This window comes from Chionomys nivalis, chromosome 9 (genome assembly GCF_950005125.1).
Source record: "Chionomys nivalis chromosome 9, mChiNiv1.1, whole genome shotgun sequence".
NCBI lineage: Eukaryota > Metazoa > Chordata > Mammalia > Rodentia > Cricetidae > Chionomys > Chionomys nivalis.
Window position 1 is genome coordinate 22331335 of NC_080094.1, and position 25446 is coordinate 22356780.

Consider the following 25446-nt stretch of genomic DNA (forward strand, 5'->3'; position numbering starts at 1 on the left):
TGCCTGAATGTACATTGGTGTACTCTGTGTGCGCAGTGCCGGTGGAGACCAGAACAGGGTGTGTGATCCTCTGGAACAGGATTCGAGATAGTTGTCAGTCACCGTGGGTGTGCTGGGAACCAGGCCCTCTGAGAGAGCAAATGCTCTTAACCACGAAGTCATCCAGTCTCCCCATTCTATTATGGTCCCCTTTTTAGCTCTCTCCCTCCCCACCCCCACCCGCAACACACACACGCGCGCGCACACACACATACACCACACACACATACACCTTACACACACATATACACATATACACCATACACACACACACATACACCACACACACTGAGATCTAGGTTCCACATATGGGAGAACCAGAAAGTGTTTGTAATTTTGAATCTGGTTTATTTCACTTAACATAATGATTCACATTTCTTCCATTTCCCTGCAAATGTCCTGATTTCATTTTTCTTTACTTGATTGATTCTGTGATTACTCTTTTATTTAATAAATTTCACCCTAATCTTTATTGTTCCTTGCCATCTCCTGCTCTTGGGTTTGACTCACTCTCGTTTCTCGGAGCCTTTAGGATCATCATACCGTTTTCTCCAGATCCCCTCAGCCCTTTGACATCGGCACCCACTCACAGCTTTAGGTACTTCTCTGAGAGCCATCTTAGCTGCACCCCAAAGGTTCTACTAAGTTATTCTTTCATTTTCCAATTTTTAAATTTTCTCCTTAATTTTTTCATATTTGTTCTTTAAAAAAAGTATTGAAGCCGGGCGGTGGTGGTGCAGGCCTTTAATCTCAGCACTTGGGAGGCAGAGGCAGGCGAATCTCTGTGAGTTCGAGGCCAGCCTGGTCTACAGAGCAAGTTTCAGGACAGTCAGAGCTGTTACATAGAGAAATCCTGTGTTGGAAAAAAAAAACTGTATTGATTATTGATAGAAAAAAATACATCTTTTAAAAAAGACATGCCTATTATTTTTTCTTCAGAACCAAAAGCTATCAAGTAAAGTATCACATTCTTAAAATAAAAAGGATATTTCTTTTTCTTTCTTTTTTGAGACAGGGTCTCATTGTATAGCCCTGCTGGCCTGAAACTTGTTACGTAGACCACAATGGACTTTGCCTTCTGAGTGAGTGCTGGGATTAAAGCCTGCGCCACCATACCCGTCTTCCCTAAATAGATTTTTAATAAATGCCAAGCCCTTGCAGGGCTGTAGGCTGTTAAGTCTCTAGCAAATTTGGAAGCTAGATGGTTGTCTCTAGAAATACGTGGGGATGTGTTTCCAGAGGTCAGAACTTGAAGTGTTTGCCTACATTTAATCATGCGAAGCAACCAGTTGCATTACTGAATTGCTCTGTCAGAAAATGACATTAAATTAACTTTTCATTCTCCCCTCCCCCACCCCCACTGTCCGGTCTCTGGAGTGCTCCAGGCCATGTGAAATCCCCAAACTGACTCACTCGCTAGAGCCTGAAATAAGACAACGAGAGACAGATTTAAGGAAATTAAGAAACAAAAAAATGTAGAACTTTTGTTTTGCAGGGAGAAACGCACATATTGAAAAGTGAGAGATGAGGAAAGAGAGGGTTTTGTGTTTCTTGGAAAGGGTGGCAAAGTTGTGAAAGGAAAAATAAAAGTCAATAGCGACGGGAAGAGAATTGTAGAGGAAAGCAGAAGTGTCCGTCCTAGCACTCGAGAGGCAGAAGCAGGTGGATTTCTGTCAGTTCAGGTTTGAGTCCAGCCTGGTCTACTCAACGTTACAAAGTGAGACCTTGTCAAACAAAGCAACCACAACAAAACCAGAAGTGTTTTACAGATTTGATAAGACTCTGTGCTATGTGGAACGTGAAGACCTTCTTCTCGGGTTTCCATGAGGTAAAACGCCTGCCCCCCATCAGCAAATTTCATCTATTTGGGGGCCATGTAGAATTCCTGAGCACAGCGAGGGTAGGGAAGAGCGAAGCTACTCCTGGCAGGCTGGCGCCAGCGGACTCACGATAGTGTCAGTCAAGCAAGAAGAGACTCAGGGAAGTCGAGTTTTGATTCCTTGACACTGGATATGAGGACAATACCTGCTGGGAACCGAGAATGACAGTGACTTCCGGGAATGAGGATAAGACGATCCTCGAGCCGCACAAACTTGTTGGATGTATCAACAAATGTTGAGAGAAACTGAGAGAAAAGTATCTCCATGATCATAAGATTATATATACAGGTGAGGGATTAGCCAGGTGTGGTGCACGCGCCTTAAATCCTGGCACTCGGGGAGCAGAGACAGGACGAGTTTGAGGCCAGCCTGGGCTACACAGTGATTTTTCAGGACTGCCAGGGATACATTGTGAGATGCTGTCTCAAATAATGTAGAATAAGTGAGGGCCGCTATTGATTGAGAGGAATGATTTTTTTTTTCCCCAAAAGTTTCCCGTTCATTCTGTCGCACAGCATTTATTGTCTAACTCACTGACACTTTCCCAGGTGCTGTGGCTGCAGATGAACTCCTGGGGGGGCGGTCGTTAACTGTCACCTGTGGACTCTGTGGCTGCAGATGAACTCCTAGGGGGGAGGTCATTAACTGTCACCTGTGGACTCCAGTGTAGCCTGCCAGCGCTCTTAGTCTTGTTCACTTCCCAGTAAGCTCTGTACCATAATCTGTAGTCACTGTAGCCACGCTAGACATTGTCGCTGTGGGAGGAACTGCCCTCCCCCTCCTCCTTCCCCTCCTCCTCTGCCCCTCTCCCCTCTCTCCCTCCTCCTTCCCCTCCCCCTCCTCCTGTGCGTATGCTGTGTGTATCTCTGAATATTGGTGCACCTGTGCCGTAGTGCTAGATGGGGACCAGAGAACTAGCCCTGGTGTTGGTTCCGGTCTTTCTTTTTTTTAAATGATTTTATTTTATTTTTTTTAATATTTATTGTGTATACAATATTCTGTCTGTGTGTATGCCTGCAGGCCAGAAGAGGGCACCAGACCTCATTACAGATGGTTGTGAGCCACCATGTGGTTGCTGGGAATTGAACTCAGGACCTTTGGAAGAGCAGGCAATGCTCTTAACCACTGAGCCATCTCTCCAGCCCGGTTCCGGTCTTTCATCATGTGTAAAATACTGTCTGAATTTTTTGTTTGTTGTTTTGGTTCTTGTTGTTGTTGTTTTTTGTTGCTGTGCGCACCAGGCTAGCTGGCCCACGAGTTTCTGAAAACTCTCCTTTCTCCATACCCCCATCTCCCCAAGGGGCACTGGGATCCCAGATGCCTGCTATTGTGCTTAGCTTTAGCTGAGGATTTGAACTCAGGCCCTCAGGCTTGCATAGCAGGTGTGTGTTCACTTTACCATCTCCCTAGCCCTCCTGTCTCTCTTCCTTGGTGCTGTTACATCAGTTCATAATCTACTCGCTATTCGACAAATGTGTGCCGAACGAACCCTTTTCTTGTGCTAGACAAGATGAGCAGAGATCTGAGCGTATGAGGAGCGCAGTAGCTCCCCCTCTTTCCTGCGGAAACAGATTCTCTTCAAGCCCTGGTGGGGTTCATGGCCTGTGTGGCTTCCTAGGATTCTTTCTCTGGGGAAGGCTGCTAAAATTGCTTTGCATCTTTGTTGTTGTTTTGTGTACTTCTCCCTCTAGATTCGGAGCGCCTCCACGGGGATCCTGTTTTACTCATTTCTACCTTGCCCACGAGCGGTTAGCAGGATGCTTAGCATAACATAGACACCAACATTAGTGCAATAAACGAGAAACCTAGCCGGGCAGTGGTGGTGCACGCCTTTAATCCCAGCACTCGGGAGGCAGAGGCAGATGGATCTCTGTGAGTTCGAGGCCAGCCTGGTCTACAAGAGCTAGTTCCAGGACAGGAACCAAAAGCTACGGAGAAACTCTGTCTCGAAAAATCCAAAAAAATAAAAAAATAAAAATAAACCGGAAACCTGATACATGCTGGGTGTGGTGGCACACACCTTGAGTCCCAGCACTCAGAAGGCAGAGGCAGGTGGGTCTCTGAGTTTGAGGCCAGTATAGTCTACAGAGCAAGTGACAGGCCAGTCAGAGCTACACAGTGAAACCCTGTGGTGATAGTTTGAATGTCATTGGCCCCCACAAGCGCATAGGAAATGTCTCTATTGGGAGGTGTGACTTTGTTGGAGTAGCTGTGGCTTTGCTGGAGTAGGTGTGGCTTTGTTGGAGGAGGTGTGGCTTTGTTGGAGGAGGTGTGGCTTTGTTGGAGGAGGTGTGGCTTTGCTGGAGGAGGTGTGGCTTTGCTGGAGGAAGTGTGTCACTGTGGAGAGGGCCTTTGAGGTCGTATACATATTCAAGCCACACTCAGTGTCTCAGACCACTTCCTGTTGCCTGTGAGTCAGATGCAGGACTCTCAGCTACTTCTCTAGCGCCATGTCTTCCTGGATGCTACCATGATGATAAATGAACTAAACTCTGAAAATGTAAGCCACCCCATTAGATGTTTTTCCTTTCTAAGAGTTGGGGTGGGCATAGTGTCTCTTCACAACAGTAGAAACTCTGACTAAGACACATGTCTTAAAAAAAAGAGAGGATAAAGAATAAAAAGAATGGGCTACGGGTGCCTAGATCATAGGTTACCTGGCAGATGCGTACAATGGAGACACTCAAGTTTAATGTTAAGTGGGGACTACGGGTTCTGGCCAACCAGAAGGAGACTTCAGAATACTCTTGGGAGTCACTTGTTTAAATGTGCTCCAGATTTGTTTATTTCTCATGTAAACACCAATTGGGCTTCTAGTAGTTTGACTGCCAGGAGTCAGACCTAAGGCAAACATCCTGAGGTCATTCTCTGACGATGGAGGAACATCAAGGACCGTTAAGAATCTGCCCAAAGGTCAGATGTCTGGAGTTAGGAGCTAGAATCCTGGCTATCGGAGCTGACCATGTCTTAGAAACCACAGGCTCCTTCTCACAGAGCAGTAGTGACTGCACCACGGTCACACAGCCATGAGAGCTGCTCGGGAGTGTCTGCTGAGTTTCCAGTCCCTCTTCTCAAGGAAGTGAGGAACCGAGCCTTCTTCCTGAGCTGCCGAAGTGACTCATCCAGGTTTCTGATCCTTTACCTCCAGCTTCTGAACGGACACCAAAGCTCTGAGAACCCTTGTGCAATCATTTGCCGGTACACACGTCTCCATGGTACTCAAAGATAATGGAACCTTTTTTAATAGGTGGGGCTATAGTGAGAGGTGACCTGGCTATGACGTCGATGGGAAGGGACTCATACCAATCTCATGGAGTGAGTTAGGCTGTGCAGGCGTGGGTTAGTTCCCGTGAGAGCAGCCGTTCTGGAAGAGAGTCCTTTCCCGTCTCTTGCTCTCTGCCTCTGGGAGATCTCTTCGGTACACACTCCTGCCATGGGCTGCCATCTACCGTGTCATGGCGCAGTCAGGAGGACCAGCCTTACCTGAGAATATACACGTGGATGAGGCTACAGGATTTGGAACTTTCGGCCCCCAGAACTGTGAGCTAAGTAAACCTCTTTTCCTTACAAATTACCCAGCCTTAGAGATTTTGTTATAACATCACAAAACGAATCAAGACACACTCAAAATAATCTTATTACATCTACAACTTATGATTCTTGGCACATTCTATAGCAAAATATAGCAGCAGTAGTCTGTATTGTTTTTATCTTATAGCGAATATGAACCGTTGTTCATGCTATGACATTTATTTGTAACTGTTCATGTAGACATATTTTTTCAGTTCTCTGGGGGTAAATACAAAGAGTCATATAATAAGTATATATTTAGCTTTTTTTTTCTGAGACAGAGTTTTACTATGTAGCCCGGTCATATACCTTTTAGAAGAACTGTCTATGTAATCCCGAATGCCCTGGATCTCATTATGTAGTTCAGGCTGGCCTCAAACTCGCAGGGATCCTCCTGCCTCTGCTGGGATCAAAGGTGTACACACCCTCTCCTGGGCTGTAATATTTTCTGTTATGATTAGGCAGGTGTGTGGTCTCCAACCTTTCCACTTTCTTACCAACGTATTTACTTTAAAATTGTAGCAAGTTACATCACATGGATCCGGTTGCCCTTTCCTCTAAGTCATGATGTCAAGTGCTGTTTCATGAGCTTATTAGCCACTGGGGTGTGGGTGTGTACATTTTTTTGAGAAGTGACTGCTCAAATTCTCTGCTCCATTTTTTCATCCCTGAGATAGGGTGTCACTATGCAGCCGTGGCCGGCCTGGGACTTGCTCTGCAGAGCAGGCTGGTCTTGAGCTAACAGAGAAGCAGCGGGGACCCCCTGAAGGCTGGGGTTAAAGGTGTGAGCATCCACTCCCAGCAAAGCCCTTCGGCCATTCTTCTTTTTAAGGATTTATTTTAAATTCTCTCTCTGTATGTGTTTTGTGGATATGAACACAACCACAAGTCCTGTCCTCTCCTAGATTTCCCTGAGTCCCTCAATTTTAGGAGAACACAGTGCATGGCTTTAAAACCCTGTCCAGCCACTCTCTTTATTGTTGGTAGCATATTTCCTAAGGGGTGTAATATGCATCTTTCTGAATTTTTTTTAAAAATTATTATTGTGTATGGACAATATATGTGAGAGTGTGGGTGGGCCACAGAGCATGTGTGGAGGCCACAGACATCTTGGTGGAGTGGTTCTCTCCTTCCTCCTATTATGTGGGTTTCAAAATGGATCTCAGATGTGGCAAGCACCTTTACCAGCTGAGCCCTCTTGCCGCCTGAGACTGTATCTTAGGAGACCTCACTGAGTTTCAAATGACAAATCCACATTAAAGAACTATCAAAATTGTAAAGAGCATATAAATGACAGCCAGAACTGTAAATCACAAAGCATCTGTATCCGTGTGTGCCTTCCTCTAACCTATGTTCTCTTAGGACATCTGTCTGTGTTGAGCTTATCCTTATGTCTTTTCTTCCTGCCTTAATCATCTTGTGTCTTTCAATGCACACAGCACGAAATCTGTATATGTATATTTATTGGGCATGTAAATAAATTGATAATGACGATAGTGAATGAAGCTCAGAAAATAAAACTAGTGACTACTGGCCCAGCCATGAGAGAGTGATCTAGTCAAGAATGGCACAGCTGGAGGCAGGACCATCTTTACCAATGCCTGCTAGACAGTAGTGAGCACTTGTGTGTGAGCGTGAGTGTGTGTGCGTGTGTATGTGTGTGTCCTATTCAAGAAGAATAGAAAATTTTTTAAAAAAGATACAAACTTTTCAAATCTGTGTGTGTTTTTAATTGCTGTGTATAATGATGAATTGGAACAAAGAAAAACTTGCAGACAAGGGAGCACTTAGGACAAAGTTATTGCATGGTCTAGTCAAAAAAGACTGATCATTTCTCAATTTAGGAAGAGCGGGGTAGGGAGACATAGACTAGGGGATGGGAACACATACATTTGTGTTTTGTTTTGAGTTTTCTGGAAGCAGATGCTGAGAGAGAGTTGGAGATGCAGGATGTTTACTGGAGGAGGAAGCAGGATCGAGTTGAGGGGCAAGAAAACCTGCTTTGTAGATTCCACACAGGCCCAGCCAACCTGGTCGGGAACTTTGGAGTAATTGCGATACTTCTACTGTGCTCAGTCACAGGAGGAGGACAGTCACAGAACTGTTCTCTGCAGCTGAGGTGGTCACCTGGGAACGGAAGGAGCCAAGGACCCCTGCTGGCTGCACTCCCTGAAGGTGAGCAGCAAGCCTCTCCCCGAGGTTGAACTCAGTGACACACCTCTGTGTCTCCCAAAGAGAAAGGCAGGAAGGAGAGAAAGGAGCCTATAGAGTTTATATTTTATAGGTGTGAATAAGGCTTACCACTGAGGTCTCTACACAGATACTATGTGAATGTATTTCTTTTACGTATTAACACATATTTAAATAACAGAAGAGAGAAGGGAGAGAAAGAGGTTGAAAAAATGGTTTTTCATGTTAAAATTGAATGTGCTCAAGATATTAAGGTGGAGATCATGTTCAAAGGAAACTGGGTGCAGTGGGCATGCTTATAATCTACAAACTGGGGGGCTGAGGGAGGAGGATCACAGGTTCAGGGCCAGCCTGGCCTACATAGAGAGACCATGTATAAAACAAAACATAGAAGAAGCCAGCATAGGAGTGGGATTGCCGTTCAGTGTCAGGAGCCTGCCTAGCCTTTGTGAAGCCTTGGAGTCAGTCCCCTAGGGGGAAATGAGTGCAAATGTGGGGTTTGGAGCAGTAGCAATTGCTGAATTCCTTAACCACACATGCGTTATCACACTTGTATTAGTTTACCCTGTACCCATAGTGTCTGCCTGAGGTAGGTGCTGTCGCCTCCTTCTTGTATAGCTTGTTATCCCTTTAAGGAAGAAAGATTTGAAAAGCTAAATTTTCTCCTGGCTCCAAGATTTAAAACAGAAATCTGATTTTTAAAATGTTTTTAAAGCTGAGTAGTGGTGGGGCACACCCTTAATCCAGCACTCAGGAGGCAGAGGCAGGTGGATCTCTGTGAGTTTGAGGCCAGCCTGGTCTACAGAGCGAGTTCCAGGATAGATTCCAAAGCTATACAGAGAAATCTTGTCTCAAATAAATAAATAAATAAAAACATTCAGTGTGTTAGTCTGTGTGTGTGTGTGTGTGTGTGCACGCGCGCGCGTGCGCACACGTGCTCCTCCAGAGGCCAGCAGAGGGCACCAGAGTCCCTGCAGCTGTGAGTGAAATCCTGCTATCTTGGGTGCTGGGAACCCAGCTCTGGTCCTCTGCGAGAGCAGAAAGCTCTCTTACCTGCTGAGTCATCTCTCCAGCTCCAAACACATGCTTCTTGTTCCACAGAAACCACAAGGAATAGATATTTGAAGCTCTGGAAGTCAGTTCATGGTTTTAAAAAAAATGGAAGGAAGACAACATCTCCAAAGTGAACGGAAGCAAAGGGGTTGAAAAGAGTTCCAGAATAGTTTCACAAATTACAGAAGGAAGGGTAATAGAGAGGTTCCAGCTCACAGAGTCAAATGAAGTACACATTATGGAGGATGATCATGACGATGACAGTTATGGGGATCTCTGACTACTTCATAGAGGGGCCACACCACTGGTTACCGAGTGATTGACAGGTGAGGAAGTAGGACAAAGGATATAGGTTATTTTTTTCAGAAGTTTTAATAAAATAGAGGAAATAATTATACCTTTTACATAAATAAGAAGTTTAGTATTTAATCAGCTGTTAGCCCAGTCTCCCATATCGTTTGGTCTTACAATTATGACATTTCCCTGGTTCTTTCAAGCCAGTGTCTCTTCCCAAGTTGGACACCCCTGGACACATTAAATGTGGTTACAGGCACCTCATTTTGTTTATTTAGATGTTTGGTCTGCCTATAGTGAATCTGCCTTTGCAGGGCGGTCACAGACACCCCAAGTCTATCGTCTGATTTCCACAGCTAGGCACCCCTTCTCAGACAACTGAAAGCATGCACGATCTCAAGTCCTTCGCAAACCAGTTGCTTCGTCTTCAAACCCTTCTTACATTCCTTCCTCAAACTCCTGGTTGGCAGATGCAGGAGAAAAGGGCAGTTGTTGCTCTAAGCCTCCTGAGATGTGGTGGCCCACTGGGAGAGTCTGTTTGGCTTCATATGAGATGTGACCTTCCCTTACCAGCCCCCCATCAGTCCACCTCTTTCTCTGAGGGGACTGGACAGTGATCAGCAGCGCCGTCCACCTGTGCACAGGAAGATGCCCACGGCCACACCAGCAATTATGAAACAGCCCACCAGGATGCCCAGGACAAGTGAAGTGTAAGAGCGGCTTGTTTGGCTTCCTGCAAAACAGGCAGAAGCTGAGTTTAAGAGAATATGCTCAAGAACTCCAGAGTTTGAGTTGAACCCCAAGACGTCCATACTTCAAAAGGAAGTCACCCAGTGACTTAAGCTATGCTTGTGGTCCCTCCCCCAGTCTCCAGCTCCCTCCTTTCGCTGCACAAGGGATCTCTCATGTCCATCCCATCCACTTGCCTGGAAGTTGCCCCCTCCCCCAACACACAGGCAGGGCCGGCCCAACCCCCCTCATACCTTTCATGTTTTGTGTGTTGATATGGTTCTCCACATATCGCACACACGTGTCCTGAAGAAATTCCTGCAGTTCGTACCGAGTTCGATTGTAGGCGTTAAGCTGCTTCAGGGTGAAGATGTTTGCTTCGGAGGACTCCTTGGACCTTGACACCCACAGGGCGTCTTTTGGCTGGAAACTTACAAAGGAGTTCCCATTCACGGCCACGTCGAAGAAGACTCGGGCTTCAGAGCTCTCCTCTGGCAGCTCGCAGCCCAGGGAGCAAGTGACTGTGAGGGGGACTATGGAGAGGGGGAGGGTCAGTCGTGTGCTTGCTTGAGAAGGTGCCAGGCATGGGGGATGTTCACCCGGGGCAAAGGGAACATGGAAGGAAGAAGGGATTGTGGGCTTGAGGACACAAGGAAAGTGCTGGGATTAGATTGTTGGAGCCTGTCTAAAGAGGAACCAGGAGCCACGAAGAAAAAGCGAGACCCTGAGAAAAAGGGACGGAGAAGGGAAGTGATGGCTTCCCAGACAAGCCATTGAGTCTCTGAGAGGCGTTGCGGCTGTGAGGAAGCTGTGGGTAGAGACCCACCAATGACAAGAGGTGACTGGAGGCTGGGGGCAAAGTGCTTCGGGCTGTGTGAAGAAAAGTACAGCCCACTGTGAGAGGAGTTGGAGGCATCTTCATTGAAACTTTGAGGGTCAGAGAGGATCAGAGGCAAGGTCCCCCGGAAAGTCTGCTCTGATAGGTTACAGAGGCCAGAGGAGAACCTGATAGACTGTCTGTCTACCTATATCTACTGGATAGAGGTTTCTTATAGTTAGGACCTTTGCTCTTCTCCTGACCCCACAGAACCGTTTCCAGTTTCCAAGGGTCGGGGCTATTCAAAGAAGCCCCACCCAAAGACCATGCCCACCCTCCCTCCCATTCACAAAGATCTGGCTCCCTAGTACCTTAGCCTTACCACCCACGCCCCACCACAAGCCCCCTCAGACCCTCTCGCCCTCCAGGGCTCGCACCACCCTCTACCCAGCACCCCACTCACAGACTACGCTGCTCTTGCGCTCGCGATACACCAGCTGCACCAGGTGGTGGAACTGAGACAGGTAGAGCTGCAGCCCCTTCACTGTGTTATTCCAGCTCTCGGGATCCTGCCAGGGTTGCAGCTGGAGGATGGTGACGTTGTCGGCCGGGCCTTCCAGTGTGTGTGTCAGGAGTTTCCCCAGCGAGGCATTGCCCTGATGTCTCACGTGTTCGGGGTCTCGGAAGTAGGAGATCTGGAGCATATGCAGGCCTTGGAAGCCTGGGGGAAGAGTCAGCGCAGCGTCAGGACCGCCAGCAAGGGAAGGGGTGGCTGACAGGAGATAATAACCCCTTGCCTAGAGGCCTGCCGCCCATTTCTCAATCCTATAAAGCGCTCTCCCACCGGCCCTCCTATTTGATGCTCACAATAACCTTGCTCGGAGAGGACAGGGATTATTATCTTCGCTTTACAGATGAGGAAACTGAGGCCTCAGTTGGAGAAGGCATCCCTCTGTGCCTTTGTCTCCTCCCTCACATGTCCAGCCTACCACACTCTGGCCTATGAAAAAGAATTTCAATTCTAGCCCCAGTTCCCTCTCTCCTGGGCCTCTGTCATCTAGGCTCGGGTACCACGGAGACTAATTTCTCAATTTCATCCTTGTGTTTTGTTTTTCGAGACAGGATTTCTCTGGGTAGCCTGGGCTATCCTGGGGATGGTTTTTTAGATCAGGCTGGCCTCCAGCTCAGGGATCCACCTGTCTCTGCCTCCCTGTGCTGGGATTAAAGCACCACCACACTGGGCTCAGCTTCCTCCCTTCTTACTGGATCTCTTCCTGACCCAAAGCCCTTTAAAGCCCTCCAGTGACATGAGCTACCCGTCCCAAATAATAATAGCTAATGTCCATCAGGTGCTTGTTATGCCCTGGGCGCTGTTTTACACACATCATTAACTTATGTATGCCTTCCTCCTAATGCCTTAACACGGTAGCTACTATTATTAACCCACGTGTTTGGGAATCCGAGGCTAAGATGGAGAAGCAAGCCAAGGTTTGACTACTGGAAGCCGTAGCCTCCTGGCCTCTGTCTGGAGTCATTGCTTCCTGCGTAGAACACCTGTCACCCATCCACAGGACAGATCTTAAAGTCCGGTCCCAATTTGGGATCCACAACAAGGGAACTGGCCCCAGCTGCATTTTCTGGCCAATCTCAGTGTTGAGTTTTATTAAATGGCTTGGAGTTCCTCGTGCTGACTTTTGGCCACTGTGTGCTCTGCTGCCCTTGTTCTGCCTGACAAATTTCTACCCGTGTTTCATGTCGCAGCTCCATTGCTTTCTCCTTGCCTTTCCCAATGTTGCCGGCTTCCCTCTTTTTCACTTGGGTCTGGGCAGAGCGAGTTGCATCAGCATAGATTTCATGGGATTCCTAGTGTTAGTGTCCAAACACATGGGACTCCTCCTGGGTTTGGTCCTTTCTGCCTTCCATAGCCTGAAAGGGGCCTCGGCAATATTGGTGGCAGAGGAATGCCTAAATGACTTTGTAAATCACCGCCATCCCTGTGTTGCGTTTGAGTTCTTTCTGTGTCTGCAAGTGTGGAGATGCTGCTGTGAGTACCCTTAGCAGCGATCCTGAAACTGTTCTGTTTTCCCCTCTGGAAGATCAGTGTGATAGCATTGCTCACCACTGTGGATAGACGAGTCAATGTGTAAGCATTCTGAATACTGCTAGTTAGTAGCTCCTCCAAGGGGGAGACTGAAGCTACAGGGACAGGGGGAGGGGCCGGCGACTTTTTCTGTTTAAGAACTTCCAGCAGCGGGATCCTTCTGGCCCTGGACTCTTCTCCCTCCCCTGGCCCACCTCACCAGCTATACCCCCGTGTGTAGCTTTCCTACCTCTCCATGTAACGCCCCCAAACTTGTCTCAGTTCTCCTAGCGTTTTCTCTGCATCTCAGCTCGTCACTGATTTTCTTCCTATCGCCCCCAGACTGACACTCAGCTCTCCCCATCTTCTCACCTTCTCTACCGGTCCCTTCCACCGGCCTTCCCAAGTCCTGTCCAGAGAATTAACGACTTCCTCGCCTGCCTTTGGAACATAAAGCGATGCCCAGGACCCACCGTGCACGGTAGAAAGATCCTAGCGACTATAGACATTTATGCAGCGCGCTTTGTTGTCCTACAATCTTGTCAAAGTTCCCAAATACACCAAATCCCCAGCACAACCCCCAGGCAGGAGCTGCGTCCCTAACTCACCATCTTCCTGGTTACAAAAGGCGCAGCCAGGCAGCAGCAGCAGCAACAGCAGGGACAGCAAGTTCGTCAACATCCTGGAGCAGAAGTTCTGTGTCCCACCTGGGCCGGGGCAGGCTCGGGCTCCGCAGGCAGCAGAGTAGGAAAGAGAAGAGAGGCTGTCCCGGAGGGGCGGGAGCTGAGCCGAGGATGGAAAGAGATCAGGGAATGCGTGGAGGAAGAGGGAGTCAAGCTTTTAAAGTGTTACTTCTATCTACCTCATTTCCTACTAGGGGGCCGGCTCGTCTCGGCCCCTCCCAGCCTTGGGTCCTCCTGCCTGGACCTGCCTGTTCCCTTCTCCTCCGGTTGCTTGCTTCCGAGGCTTGAGGACAAGCGGAAAAGGGGGAGAAGGGCTTGGTGAGAAGTCCGGCGGGCCGCTGAGTCAGGGGGTGGGGCGTCTGCTTCGATGTTGCCTATTCCAAGCATGTAGAGATCATTAGGTTACTGATGGGGAAACTGAGATCCGAAGAAATGTAGGGACTTGCCCAAAGTTTGTACGTCGTGATGATGACAGATTCAGGATTGGAATTTAGCTTTCCAGGATAACTGCCTATATTTTTATCAGAAGTTTAAGTATGGGAATTACACAATCGGGAGGTTGGCTCTCAGAAATAGTCACAGTGAGTATATAGGAGCTCATTGCTTGTAACAGAGATTTACTAATGATCCAGACAAACCTCAGCATCAAACTGGTCATAGTCATTTAGTGGACAATGACATCACAGTTAGCATGTTTTTTTTTTATGAAATAGAACAGAATAAGAAATTTTGTGTATCATTCTTAGTAAGCAATATTTCCTGAAACAGTGATCACTTACATAAGGGCATTTTGGGTTTATGCGTCTTCTTCTTCTTCTTCTTCTTCTTCTTCTTCTTCTTCTTCTTCTTCTTCTTCTTCTTCTTTCTAAAACAGAGTCTCACTATCTGTATCAAGTTGGTTTTGAACTTGCAGAGATTCAGTTGACCCTACCTCCTTGAGTGCTGGGATTAAAGACATGAGCCTCTGTGCCTGACCTCTCATGCATTTTTTTAAGTTAGCATGCACAGTAGTGGGTTTCATTATGGAATTTTCATATATACATACACACACACACACACACATATATACACTTTGTTCTTAGCTGTCTTCCTCCTCTAATGTCCTCCCTCATCTCCTCGCCCTCCTCTGGTCCCCTTCCATTGCCCATCCCTTTCATCTCCTTTATAAGTTCAGTGCACATGCACACACATGCACACAGGCATACACGCACACACATTTGTGCACACATGCATGCACACATGCACACACACACTCCACATATGAGAGAAAACATGCGGGATTTGTCTTTCCAAATCTAGTGATTTCACTTAACAGGACGAATGACTTGCAATTCCATTTTCTTTCCTGTAGTTATTACAATTTAATTTCCCCCTTTGGCTAAAGAGAATTCTATTTTACTTAGAAGCCACATTTTCTTTCTCTATTCATGTGTTGATGGTGTGCGTGCGGGTATGTTTCTGTGATGGGTTTTGGACAGCAGTATGAAATGCAGATCTTATTTTGGGAAGCAAGTAGATGGACTTAAAAGTCAGTCCCCTAGATTAGGAAAGTCCCTATGGTGAAATATGACTCAGAAGTAAAAACAAAATCCAAAATCTTCTCTTCAAAATGCCCACTTAATTTTTATATTGCTTAGAATCACTTGAAGTTGTATTACTTATTTGTGTGTTTGTTGTCTGAATTTCCCACCAAAATGCAAACTCCTTGGGAAGAGAGGCTGTCCATCTTGCTCCATGCTGATCCAATGATTCATATCACACAGAAATACCAGCTAAAGGAATGACAGGATGAGGTCATCATGGCACACAGCTCTAGAAATAAGCTATAGACCACTATATGCAGCTTAGAGCCATTTGTTCAGCTGTCAGCCACACAACGACCAAGCACACCTGTTTCTGTATGGGAGCAAATAAATCTGGAGGGATGTGTATTGGGTAGAACAATGGTTTATTTCCAGGGATGAGAGGGGAGGAGAGGGAGGGAGGAAGAGGAGAGAGAGAGAGAGAGAGAGAGAGAGAGAGAGAGAGAGAGAGAGAGAGAGAGAGAGAGTAATAAGAATGGGAAATCCTTGTGAAAAAGATTACCACTATTTATTTATATTATAAATTTAATTGTTTTAAATAGTTATTTTACATTTAGAATATGATCATACATTTCCTGCTTAATTAAAAACAAGAATTTTAAGTCATAGGCTAAGGCACACCCCCACACTAGAATAATCTGTGGCGTGGGAAAGGGTGGCAGAACAGGTGACATGAAGGAATCAATGAGACATTGATGGTGCAGTAGAAATCGCAAGCCAAATGCGTATCCCATGTTGTATTTATTTTAAAACACTGCGGTGCAGGTAATGCACTTCTAATTCTGTCCTCATCCCCTGTGTGTCTGTCTGTCTGTTCGAATGCACGGGAGGATGTCTGGAAGCTGGCTGTAGCTCTAGGTTGCCTCTGGGGAACAAGATTGGGTCAAGGGCCAATAGAGGGATTTTAACTTGTATTTTATATCCTTCTTGATGTCACAGTGGAGTCTGGGACAAACCATGCTATGTACAGGCTCTGGTTCTCTGAACTCAGTGCTGTGGGCACTCCTATGCTCACCTCTCGATTGATGCAGATTCTCCAGCTCGTCATCTTCCTCCAGATGGAAGAACAGGGGCCTCCAAGTGGAAGGACTTAAATTGTGACCAATTACTTTGTCATGAATTTTTAAAAATGATCACCAACTGTCTTATATTTGAAGAACTAGTAGTACTTCATGTCTGTAGAATTATATTCTAAACGCATCTATCCCTAGCCCCTAGAAGAGATATAACAAATGTAACTAAAATGACATTCACTTATCCTCTCTTATAGCTCTCTCCGCTGTGTTGATCCCTGAATTAACAACATCGAATGAAAATGAAAATTGACTATTTCCCCATTTCTTTGCATTTCTGCACCCTTACGCCACATCTGCATGCATCTTAAATGATACATGGCATCTTCCACTTTGTGGAAACGACACTGGCATGCATTAGTCCTCTGCAACCTGTGCCTCTCGCCTGCGTAAAGGTACAGTCATTGTTACAGCTTTAATACATTCCACTTTTAGACATTCCATTTTTGTGTGTTTGCTCACATGTGTACGTGTTTCTGTGTGCACACATGCACATATGTGTGGAGGCCAGAGGTAGATGGTTGGGTGTCTTCCTTAACTGCTCTCTATCTTATTCTTTTTCCTTTTAATGTGTATGTATGTGTGCATATGTGCAATCATGTTCACACATATGTAGACACAAAAGAGTGTGAAAGGGAGCACGTGTGTACACACGTATGCAGAAGCACAAGGCTGACGTCAGGGATCTACTTTGATCACCCTTCCACCTTATTCTTTGAGTCAGGGTCACTTAGTCACAGAGAACTTGAGGCCCGTGAGCTGGCTCAGCGTGTTAGCACCCTTGCCAAGAGCCTGACCACCTGAGTTTGCTCCCAGGACCCACGCGGTAAAAGACGAGACCCGACTGGCGTGCAGGAACCTCCTCGTCACTAAATGTACTTAATTTCTTTTGGACCCAGCGTTTGAATAAAGCTAGTTTCACTAGCCCGCTTGCTCCGGGGGTCACTGTCTCCACCTTCAGAGGCTGGAGTCACAGGTGGGCCACGATGCCCATCTTCATTTACCTGGGTTCCGGGTGTCTGCATTTTAACTGCTGAGCCATTTCCCCAGCCTTTTATCTTATTTTCTGAGACAGGGTCTCTCACTGAACCCGGAACTTACTGATTGGCAGGCCAGCAAGCCCATGATGCCTCCTGCCTCTGTCTCCAGTGGTGGGATGTCAGGTGCATCATGCCAGGCTGGGCTTTTTATGTGGGCGCTGGAGACCAGACTCAGGTCCCTATGATTGAAAGGCAGGGAGGGTTTTGACTGACCCATCTCCCTGTTCTGACATCTATGTTTATTGCGTGTTATGAAAGGTGCTAGCATGTACATTCATGTTCATGATCCCTTGTGTCTCGATGGAAGAGTTTGAGTAGCTGCGCCTGGGCGTGGACTTGCTGAGTCACACGGTATGTGGTTTCCAATTTGGGTAGATACTGCCAAAATCTTTCACAAAGATGTGTGCTAATTTGCATTCCCAGCAGTGCGGAGTTCCCTGCCTCACATCGGTGCCAGCCAGCCCGTGGTAGCACCAGGTGGGTGGTGTAAAGCACTTCGGTTTGGTTTGACTTTACGTTTGTTTCGCTGACTCCTAGTGAGCTCACGAGTCTCTTTGCTTTACTTTTCGTCCTTTGAGGGCTGGAACAGTGTTTTGAGATGGAAGGAAATGAACTTCACACCTCAACCACCATCCTCAGGCGGGAGCCAAATTGGGATGAGCGCGGATGTCAGCGGGACGGAGGCCCAGTTCCACATCATCACCCTCCGTAGCCTGGGTTTCCCTAGATTTTAGAGCTCTTGACTTGGGCTAAAACAGGCCTCATGGCTTTGACACTGAAAAGAACTTCAGGACAGGCAGGTGTGTGATGAAATGGAGATTTTGTGCAATGGGTCATAATGTAGGCTTAAGTGAGAGGATCAGGAAAAAGAGAGGTGCTCAGAAGAAAGTAAGACACAACCCAGAAAATAGGCACAGGCTTTTCCGAGAACAGCAGAAGGGAAAGTATGCGCAAGTGGCTCTGGGCTCCTCACTGAAGACTCACAGTTAATCTGTCTCAGTGTTAACTGTGTACACCGTTTTGGAGGCTCTCTCAAGTTACATCTCAGAAAATTGGTAAGTGACATGGCTCAGTTAGTAGGGGTCCTTTCACACAGGTCTCCTGGCCTGAGTTAGAACACAGAACACACACACATACACACACATGTACATGCGTGCACACACACATACATGCATATGTGCACACACGCACGTGCACCACACACACACATGCTAGTAAATAAATAATTTAAAATTGCTGAAGGCTCTTCCCTCCTCTCTCTTTTTCTCTCTCTTAAACATTTTATTTATTATTTCATATGTATGAATGTTTTGCCTGCCTGTATCTATACATGTTGTGTGCTTGGCTGGTGCCTGTGGAGGCCAGAAGAGGGCACTGGATCCCTGGAACTGTAGTTAAGAAAGGTTGTAAGTCACCCTGTAGGTTCTGGAAATCAAACCCAGGTCCCCTGGGAAAACAGTCAGTAACCATAGAGTCATCTCTCCAACCCCCTCCACCCCGTCTGCTTTTGTAAGTGGGATTACACTGGCTTTGGAGTGCTACTGACGGAATTAGAATCTGATAAGGTAAAGCCAGGAGCCACTAGTGTTGCGCAAGGCGGTTAGTACTTGTCCTTCCCAGAAAATAGGGTTTCTGGTGAGAGAGAGGCCTAGGAAATCGCAGGTTTCTAGCTGGGGAGGGAGGAAGGCCTTGAGCAGCTGTCGCCTGGGCTTCAGCTCTTGCTTCAACCAATGACTAGATGAAGGGCTCCTCTCCCTTCGTGCCCCCCAAATTTCCCCTGCCTTTGATGTAAGCAACTGGGGTTCAGCTGGAGGCAAGTCTTTCACAGTACACAGAGGGCTGTCCCACCAAGCCCAGACCCGTCACAGACGACGGTGGCAGAGCAATGGCTGTTTTCCAAGCGCCGTCCTTACACGTCAGAGCCCTGGAAGCGAAGCAATGAGACTGAGCTAGGAATTCTCATTGCTAGCATCCATTTATCCCTATCCACAAGCAGTGTCCAGTCTTACCGTAAATAACTCTATCCGAATGCCAGTTTTATGAGGTACGTTTCATCAACTCTAGCAATTTGCTAAAAGAATCAGGTTCAGAAGGGTTAAATGACTTACCTTAGGTTACACAGCAAAAATCATCATCGGAACTTCTTTATGATGCCAAAGTTTATTAATTTAATCTCCATACAGTAATCTGAAAAGTTTTTAGTGCATGCGCTTGTATGTGTGTCTGGGGTGTGCATATACTTGTGTGTGTGCGCATACACATGTGTATTCTCAGGAATACTGTCTACCTTTGCGGTGGTTGGAAGAAAATGGCCCCCAAAGGGAGTGACACTACCAGGAGGTGTGGCCATGTTGGAAGAAGTGTGTCGCTGTGGGGGTGGGCTTTGAGGTCTCCTCTGCTCAAGCTACACCCAGGGTGGGCTACAGACTGCATCTGTTGCCTGTTGATCAAGATGTAGAACTATCGGCCCCTTCTCCAGCACCATGTCTGTCTGTGTGCCACCTGCCGTGACAACAGTGAACCAAATGTCTGGAATTGTAAGCCTGCCCCAATTAAATGTTTTCCTTTATGAGTTGCAGTGGTCATGGTGTCTCTTCACAGCAATATACAACCTATGGAACCTTCACAACCCTACAGAAACACTAACTAAGGCTGTTATGGTAAAAATAAAATGGCGCTGTTCCCTAAGTGGCAGCAGTAGGCAGAGGGCACAAGATCACGGAGGGCCACGAAGGCAGCCGGTCCCAGGCAGGGAGCTGCGTGGTGGGTTAGAGACCAAGACTGAGCAGCCAGTCCCATGAGGAGCTGCAGCCCCAGCAGGTGAGAGACAAACAGATAGGCTCAGATGAGACCACACTGCAGGTCTCCGAAGGCAGCTGGTCTCAGGCAGGGAGCCACTCGGCGGGTGAGAGACAGAGACATGGATAGGCACACCATGCAGAGTGAGGTTGGATGTTTATTTGGAGGGTTATGGAGGGGAAAAGAGGGAAGGGGGAAGAGCAGAGAGGCAGAGAGAAAAGGAAAGAGGGGGGAGGGGAGAAGTGGGGAGAAGGGAGTGAGACAGAAGCTGCCAGAGAGAGAGAAAGAGAGAGAGAGAGAGAGAGAGAGAGAGAGAGAGAGAGAGAGAGAGAGGAGCTCAGACTGGAAGCAAAAGGAAGATTCTGCTTTCTAGGTGGTGGACAGGGGTGGGGTGGGGTGGGGGATGGGGGTGAGTTAGGGTAGGGGGGAGTGTGTGGGACTTACCTCTTAAAGGGACAGGACAGACCATTACAAAAGCAACCTCCCTTATTTTTTATTTTTTTTGAAAATCAGTTATTTTTATTGTGTCTGTGGGGTGTGTGTGGTATGCATGCAAGTGCAGGTGTGTGTAAGTCAGAGGACAAATTTCAAAGCTGGTTCTATATTTTCACTGTAGAATATGCGATCAAATGCAGGCCATCAGGTTTTCCTGGCCATCGCTTGCTCATCAGCCCCTGTCTACCTCCTTTGAGACAGGGCCTATCTGTTTCTGTCCCCAGTGCCATGACATTTTAATATGGGTGCTGGACATTGAGCTCAGTTCCTCATGCTCGAAAGGCAAACAGTTTCCCAGCTCTTACACACACCCCTACACACACACACACACACACACAGCAACACAGAGCCCTCAAAAAGATATCGGTCCGTACATTTCTAAGCACATACTCACCTGCCTCTGACATTCTTCAGTGTTTAATGTACGCTTCGGTTTCTAGCTTAGCCTGCACTCACTTCCTCTGGGGAAGCCAAGGTCACTGTCCTCTATTTACAGACCGGACGGCTGACGCAGAAGGTCACACTACTTGGGAACTAAAAGCAGAATTTGAACTCAAAGACGATGAGCTTGGGGCTGAGGGGGGAGAAAGTGGAAGAGTAGGGTAGAGAGCTGGCGATCTGAGAGGGCTCAATTGAGAAGTCTTCCATCTAAATTCAGAAATGCTGCCTTTGGAGCAGAGCGGCTGAAGAACTGCACACCATAGTGGGCTCTGGGCCAGCAGCCAGATTTGCCTGGAATCTGGAAAATAGGGGTCTCATTGAGCGAAGGGAAGGAAGCAAGTGGTAGTGTTTCTCACCCCAGAGAACACATGTTGGGGAAAGATAAGGGAAACAGGAAACGGGCTGAGGCCAGTGCTGGTGTAGACCCAGTGGGTGAGGAGAGCCCCTGCCAAGGCTGGGCTGTGTGTCCAGCTATACTTCAGAGAATCCACTCCCCCTTCCCTGTGACCTGAAGATAGACCGGACCCGACCTGGCTCAACTCCACAAGAGTGTGACCTCTACTTCCCCAGGTCCCGGGACCACCAACAACACGAAGTTTGCAATGCCCAGACGCTGTGAGTGAGGACAGCATTTGTGCTGAGTCTCACTAAACACCCCCATCTCCCCTCACCCCTGCAAAAAAGGCTGGAGAAGCAGCCGGGGAACTCCCATTTTACAGATAAGGACACAGGCCTGAGCTGTGGAGCAGGTGAGCCAGCTGGACTCCCAAACCTGCGAGCCCACACGGGGCAACGAGACAGGAGCCAGGCTTTGCGGGCGGCCAGTGGGAACTGTGGCTGGAAAAGAATGGAAGTTATTTGTGAATGAAGTATGATTTCCTGAAGGGAAGGCAGAGAAATAGATGGAAGTCTTAGTCAGGACGTTCTGTGTAGGCACCTCTCGCGGACATGTGAACAGACGGCCGGAGGTCAGGGTAACTCCGGCTCTGCCAGCCCCAGTGATTGGCAGGCACCTGATGGTGTCGATGTGACTTCCGCCATCCTATCCAGCCTTATCTTCCCTCAGATTCCTGCCAGCCAAACTCACTCCCCCTGGTTTCCTGAACACAGAATGCAGGCATGTTACCTTCTTACTCTCTTTAATCATACTTTTAGATAGCTGGACGTCCCTAACTCTGTATTCCTGATTAGCCCATTTCTCATAAACTCAAAAAGCCACACACATACTCCCAACTTTTAAAAATAAGTACAAATTTAATAAATAATTAAATACAATAAGGATACGAGCTACCTAAGGGGGAAAAAATCTAACAAAGTTTGGTTAAGGTTTAGAAACACAATTATAGAATTCTGAGTGATGTCAAAGAAATTGTAGGGAAAAAAAGACAGACACACACTATCCTGTGATTGGATGGTTTAATACCATGAAGATATCTATTGTCCCCAAAGCCACTACTACAATGCCAAGATAATCGACAAACTAAATGTAAGGCCATCAAAAGCCCACCAGCCTGTTAAAATGACTCCAAACTTACTGTACCAACCTGAAGAGCTCTTGAGGTTCAAAGCGGCCCCTAAGCTGTGAACATTAATTCTAAAACCATACTAATGGAGTGAGCTAGCAGGTCACTGGTGGCGGGAGAGAGGAGTGCCATATAGGATGGATATGTCACTCAAAGTCAGCCAGAGATGGCACTGCAGACTGGCGAGGAAAAGCAAACTTGGAACAAGCGGTACCAGGACAATGAGTAACAGGTGAGAGAAGCTGGTCTTTGTGTTGGCACTGTCTTGCTATGTAACCCAGGCTGGCCCCCAGCTCAGGACCCTCCTGTCTTTGTTGGCAGAGTGTTGGCCCACAGGTGTGCACCACTGTGGACGGAAAAGAAGCTAATCTTGACCTCTGCTACACAGCACGTGTCTAAGGGGAAAGACAAAATTATACAGTTTTGGGAATAAGCAGGAGACTTAAGGCTAGGAAACAGTTTCTTTTTTTCTTTTTTCTTTCTTTTCTTTTCTTTCCTTTTTTCTTTTTGGTTTTTCAAGACAGGGTTTCTCTGTGTGACAGCCCTAGCTGTCCCTAGCCCTCACCCTCATCCTAACCCCATTGGGTATGTGTTAGTAACTAGCTAAAGTTAGAGATGGCCGTGAGCTACATTGTGGGTGCTGGGAACTGAACACAGGTCCTCTACAAGAGAGTAAGTGCTCTTCGCCACAGAGCCAACTCTCCAGCTCATGCTATTTACTTATTTTGATATAGAGTCTTGTATTTTGCCCAGGCAGGTCTCAAACTCATGGACTCAAGTGACCCTCCTGTGTCAGCCCTGTGAGAAATAAATGTTATTGAAAGCAGTATTTGAGAAAATCTCATATTCTGACTGTTAATTTCTCACAGAAATACAATTTTGTTGTATTAATTTTGCATCTAGTAACCTTAATAAACTTGTATTTAGTATGATATTTGTATGTAGATTGTTTTGGACTTTATGGATAGTCACGGCACTTGCAGATGATAATAGTGTATTTCTTTCTTTTTAAGTTTTATGCTGCTAGTTAACATGTAGACCAGCCTGGCGAGATATCTCTGCCCTTCTCTCTATCTCCCCTGTCTTTGTCTGTCTCTTTCTCTCTCTGTGTCTGTCTGTCTGTCTGTCTGTCTGTCTGTCTCTCTCTCTCTCTCTCTCTCTCTCTCTCTCTCTCTCTCTCTCATGCTTGTGTGTACATTCATGCTAGTAGCATGGATGGAGGTCAGAAGACAACCTCGGGCATTGTTCTTCAGGGATGCTGTCTACATTTTTTTGGAGACGGAGTTTCTTACAGGTCTGGAGCTGGGCAAAGGCAAGTGACTAGAGAGGCTCAGGAATTCTCCTGCCTCTGTCTCCCCGAACCTTTCGCCTCTCTGTTGGAATTACAGGCACTTGCCACCATACCCAGCATTTTAAAAAGGAATTTGATTATAAGATTTATTTATCTACTGTGTGTGCACACAACATATATGTGGAGGTCAGAGGACAACTTTCGGGAGCCATTTCTCTTTCCACCGTGTGAGGCCAGGAACAGACAGTACTCGGGCTGTCAGGCTTGGCAACAGGTGCTTTTATCTGCTGAGCCTGCTTGCCAGCCCTCACATTCAGCATATTTTTATGTGGATTCTGGGAATTGAATTCAGGTTTCCTTGCTTGTAAGACAAGCACTTGACTGACTGAGCATCTCCACTGCCCCATTTAATGGAACTCCTTATCCTGTTGCCTTGATCTTCCACATGCTGGGGGTACAGCCATCTGCCCCTTTCCCCTTTTTTTGTTTTTCTGTTTTTTTCTCTATTCCTTGAAACCTATTGATACCACTTAGAACAATGTCCAAATTCCCTGCTTGTCTTTACAAAGGTTTGTATCATCTAGTCGTCCTCCTTGCCACCACTGTTTCTCATTGCTTACAGTGTTATCCACTGTAGACGGAGACTGCTTGTTCGTTTCCCCGCCACCCAGACTTGAATAATGACACAGAAACTATATTAAGTACAACACTGTTTGGCCAATAGCTTAGGCATATTTTTAGCTAACTCTTACATCTTAAATTATCTCATTTTTATTAATATGTGTATTGCCACAAGGCTGTGACCTACCAGTGAGGTTCTGCCTGGCAGCTGGATACTTTCTGCAGCTACATGGCATCTCTCTGACTGTGCCTACTTTCTCTCTGTAGCTCTGTTTGGATTTCCTGCCTGACTTTAATCTATTAAGCATTGGTCAAAACAGCTTCTTTAATAAACAATGGTAATAAAACATATTCATAACTTACAGAGGGGAATCCCACATCATCTCCCTTTTTCTGTCTATATAAAAGAAAAGTTTTGTCTTTAACAAAGTAAAATTATATATAACAAAACAGATATTAAGTAAGAATACAGTTACAATATTTATAATCTGTTATTTTTATCATAACTAAGAAAACTATAACTATCTATTCTTCAACTCCATCAAAGACCCCAGAAGGATATAATATTACCTAAGTTAATAGGAAGAGCATTGTAAACAACTTTCAAAACTCTAGAATTGACAAAAACATCGTGTTGCTTGAACAGCCATCCAAAGTTCTTCTGTAACATTGGGGCATCCATCTTCAGCCTACAGGATCCAGTAGACTTTTCCATAAAGTAGGAAATTTGAAAGACTGTTTTGCCTCTATTGGCAGTTTGTCAGTCACTTTCCTTTGCATTCTGCAGAATGTCTGGCCGACTCTTTCATGAAGTAGGAACCCTGAAGGACTGTCTCACCTTTATTTAGGCAAGTTCATCAGTAATTTTTCTGTGGGTCCTGCATGTCCAGTTCATACAGCATACCATCAAGCAGTCCAGGCAAGAACAGTTTCTTGCCCAAATGGCTAGCCTTGACATATTAAAGGCAAATTCCATAATGAGTTTCTTTAATGTCCATCAACATCTCTGAAGTACTCAGTGCTGCCAGAAGCAGACATGTCTCACTGTCGAGAAAAGTCTAAGTTCTTTTTTCTTTTTTTTTAAAATATTTATTTATTATTTATTATGTATACAATGGTCTATCTGTGTGTATGCTGAAGACCAGAAGAGGGCACCAGACCTTATTACAGATGGCTGTGAGCCACCATGTGGTTGCTGGGAATTGAACTCAGGACCTTTGGAAGAGCAGGCAATGCTCTTAATCA

At 46.5% G+C, this 25446-nt stretch overlaps 1 protein-coding gene across 1 annotated transcript; it reads right to left on the bottom strand.

Annotated features, from left to right (window-relative positions):
- Positions 1-9102: 9102 nt before the first annotated feature.
- Positions 9103-13619, bottom strand: Procr (protein C receptor). The gene is made up of 4 exons (XM_057781501.1): positions 13261-13619; positions 11036-11293; positions 10010-10288; positions 9103-9759 (listed from the first exon to the last, which is right to left on the bottom strand). The coding sequence occupies exons 1-4, from the start codon at positions 13331-13333 to the stop codon at positions 9644-9646; spliced, it is 726 nt and encodes a 241-aa protein (XP_057637484.1). The 5' UTR covers positions 13334-13619; the 3' UTR covers positions 9103-9643.
- Positions 13620-25446: the final 11827 nt, after the last annotated feature.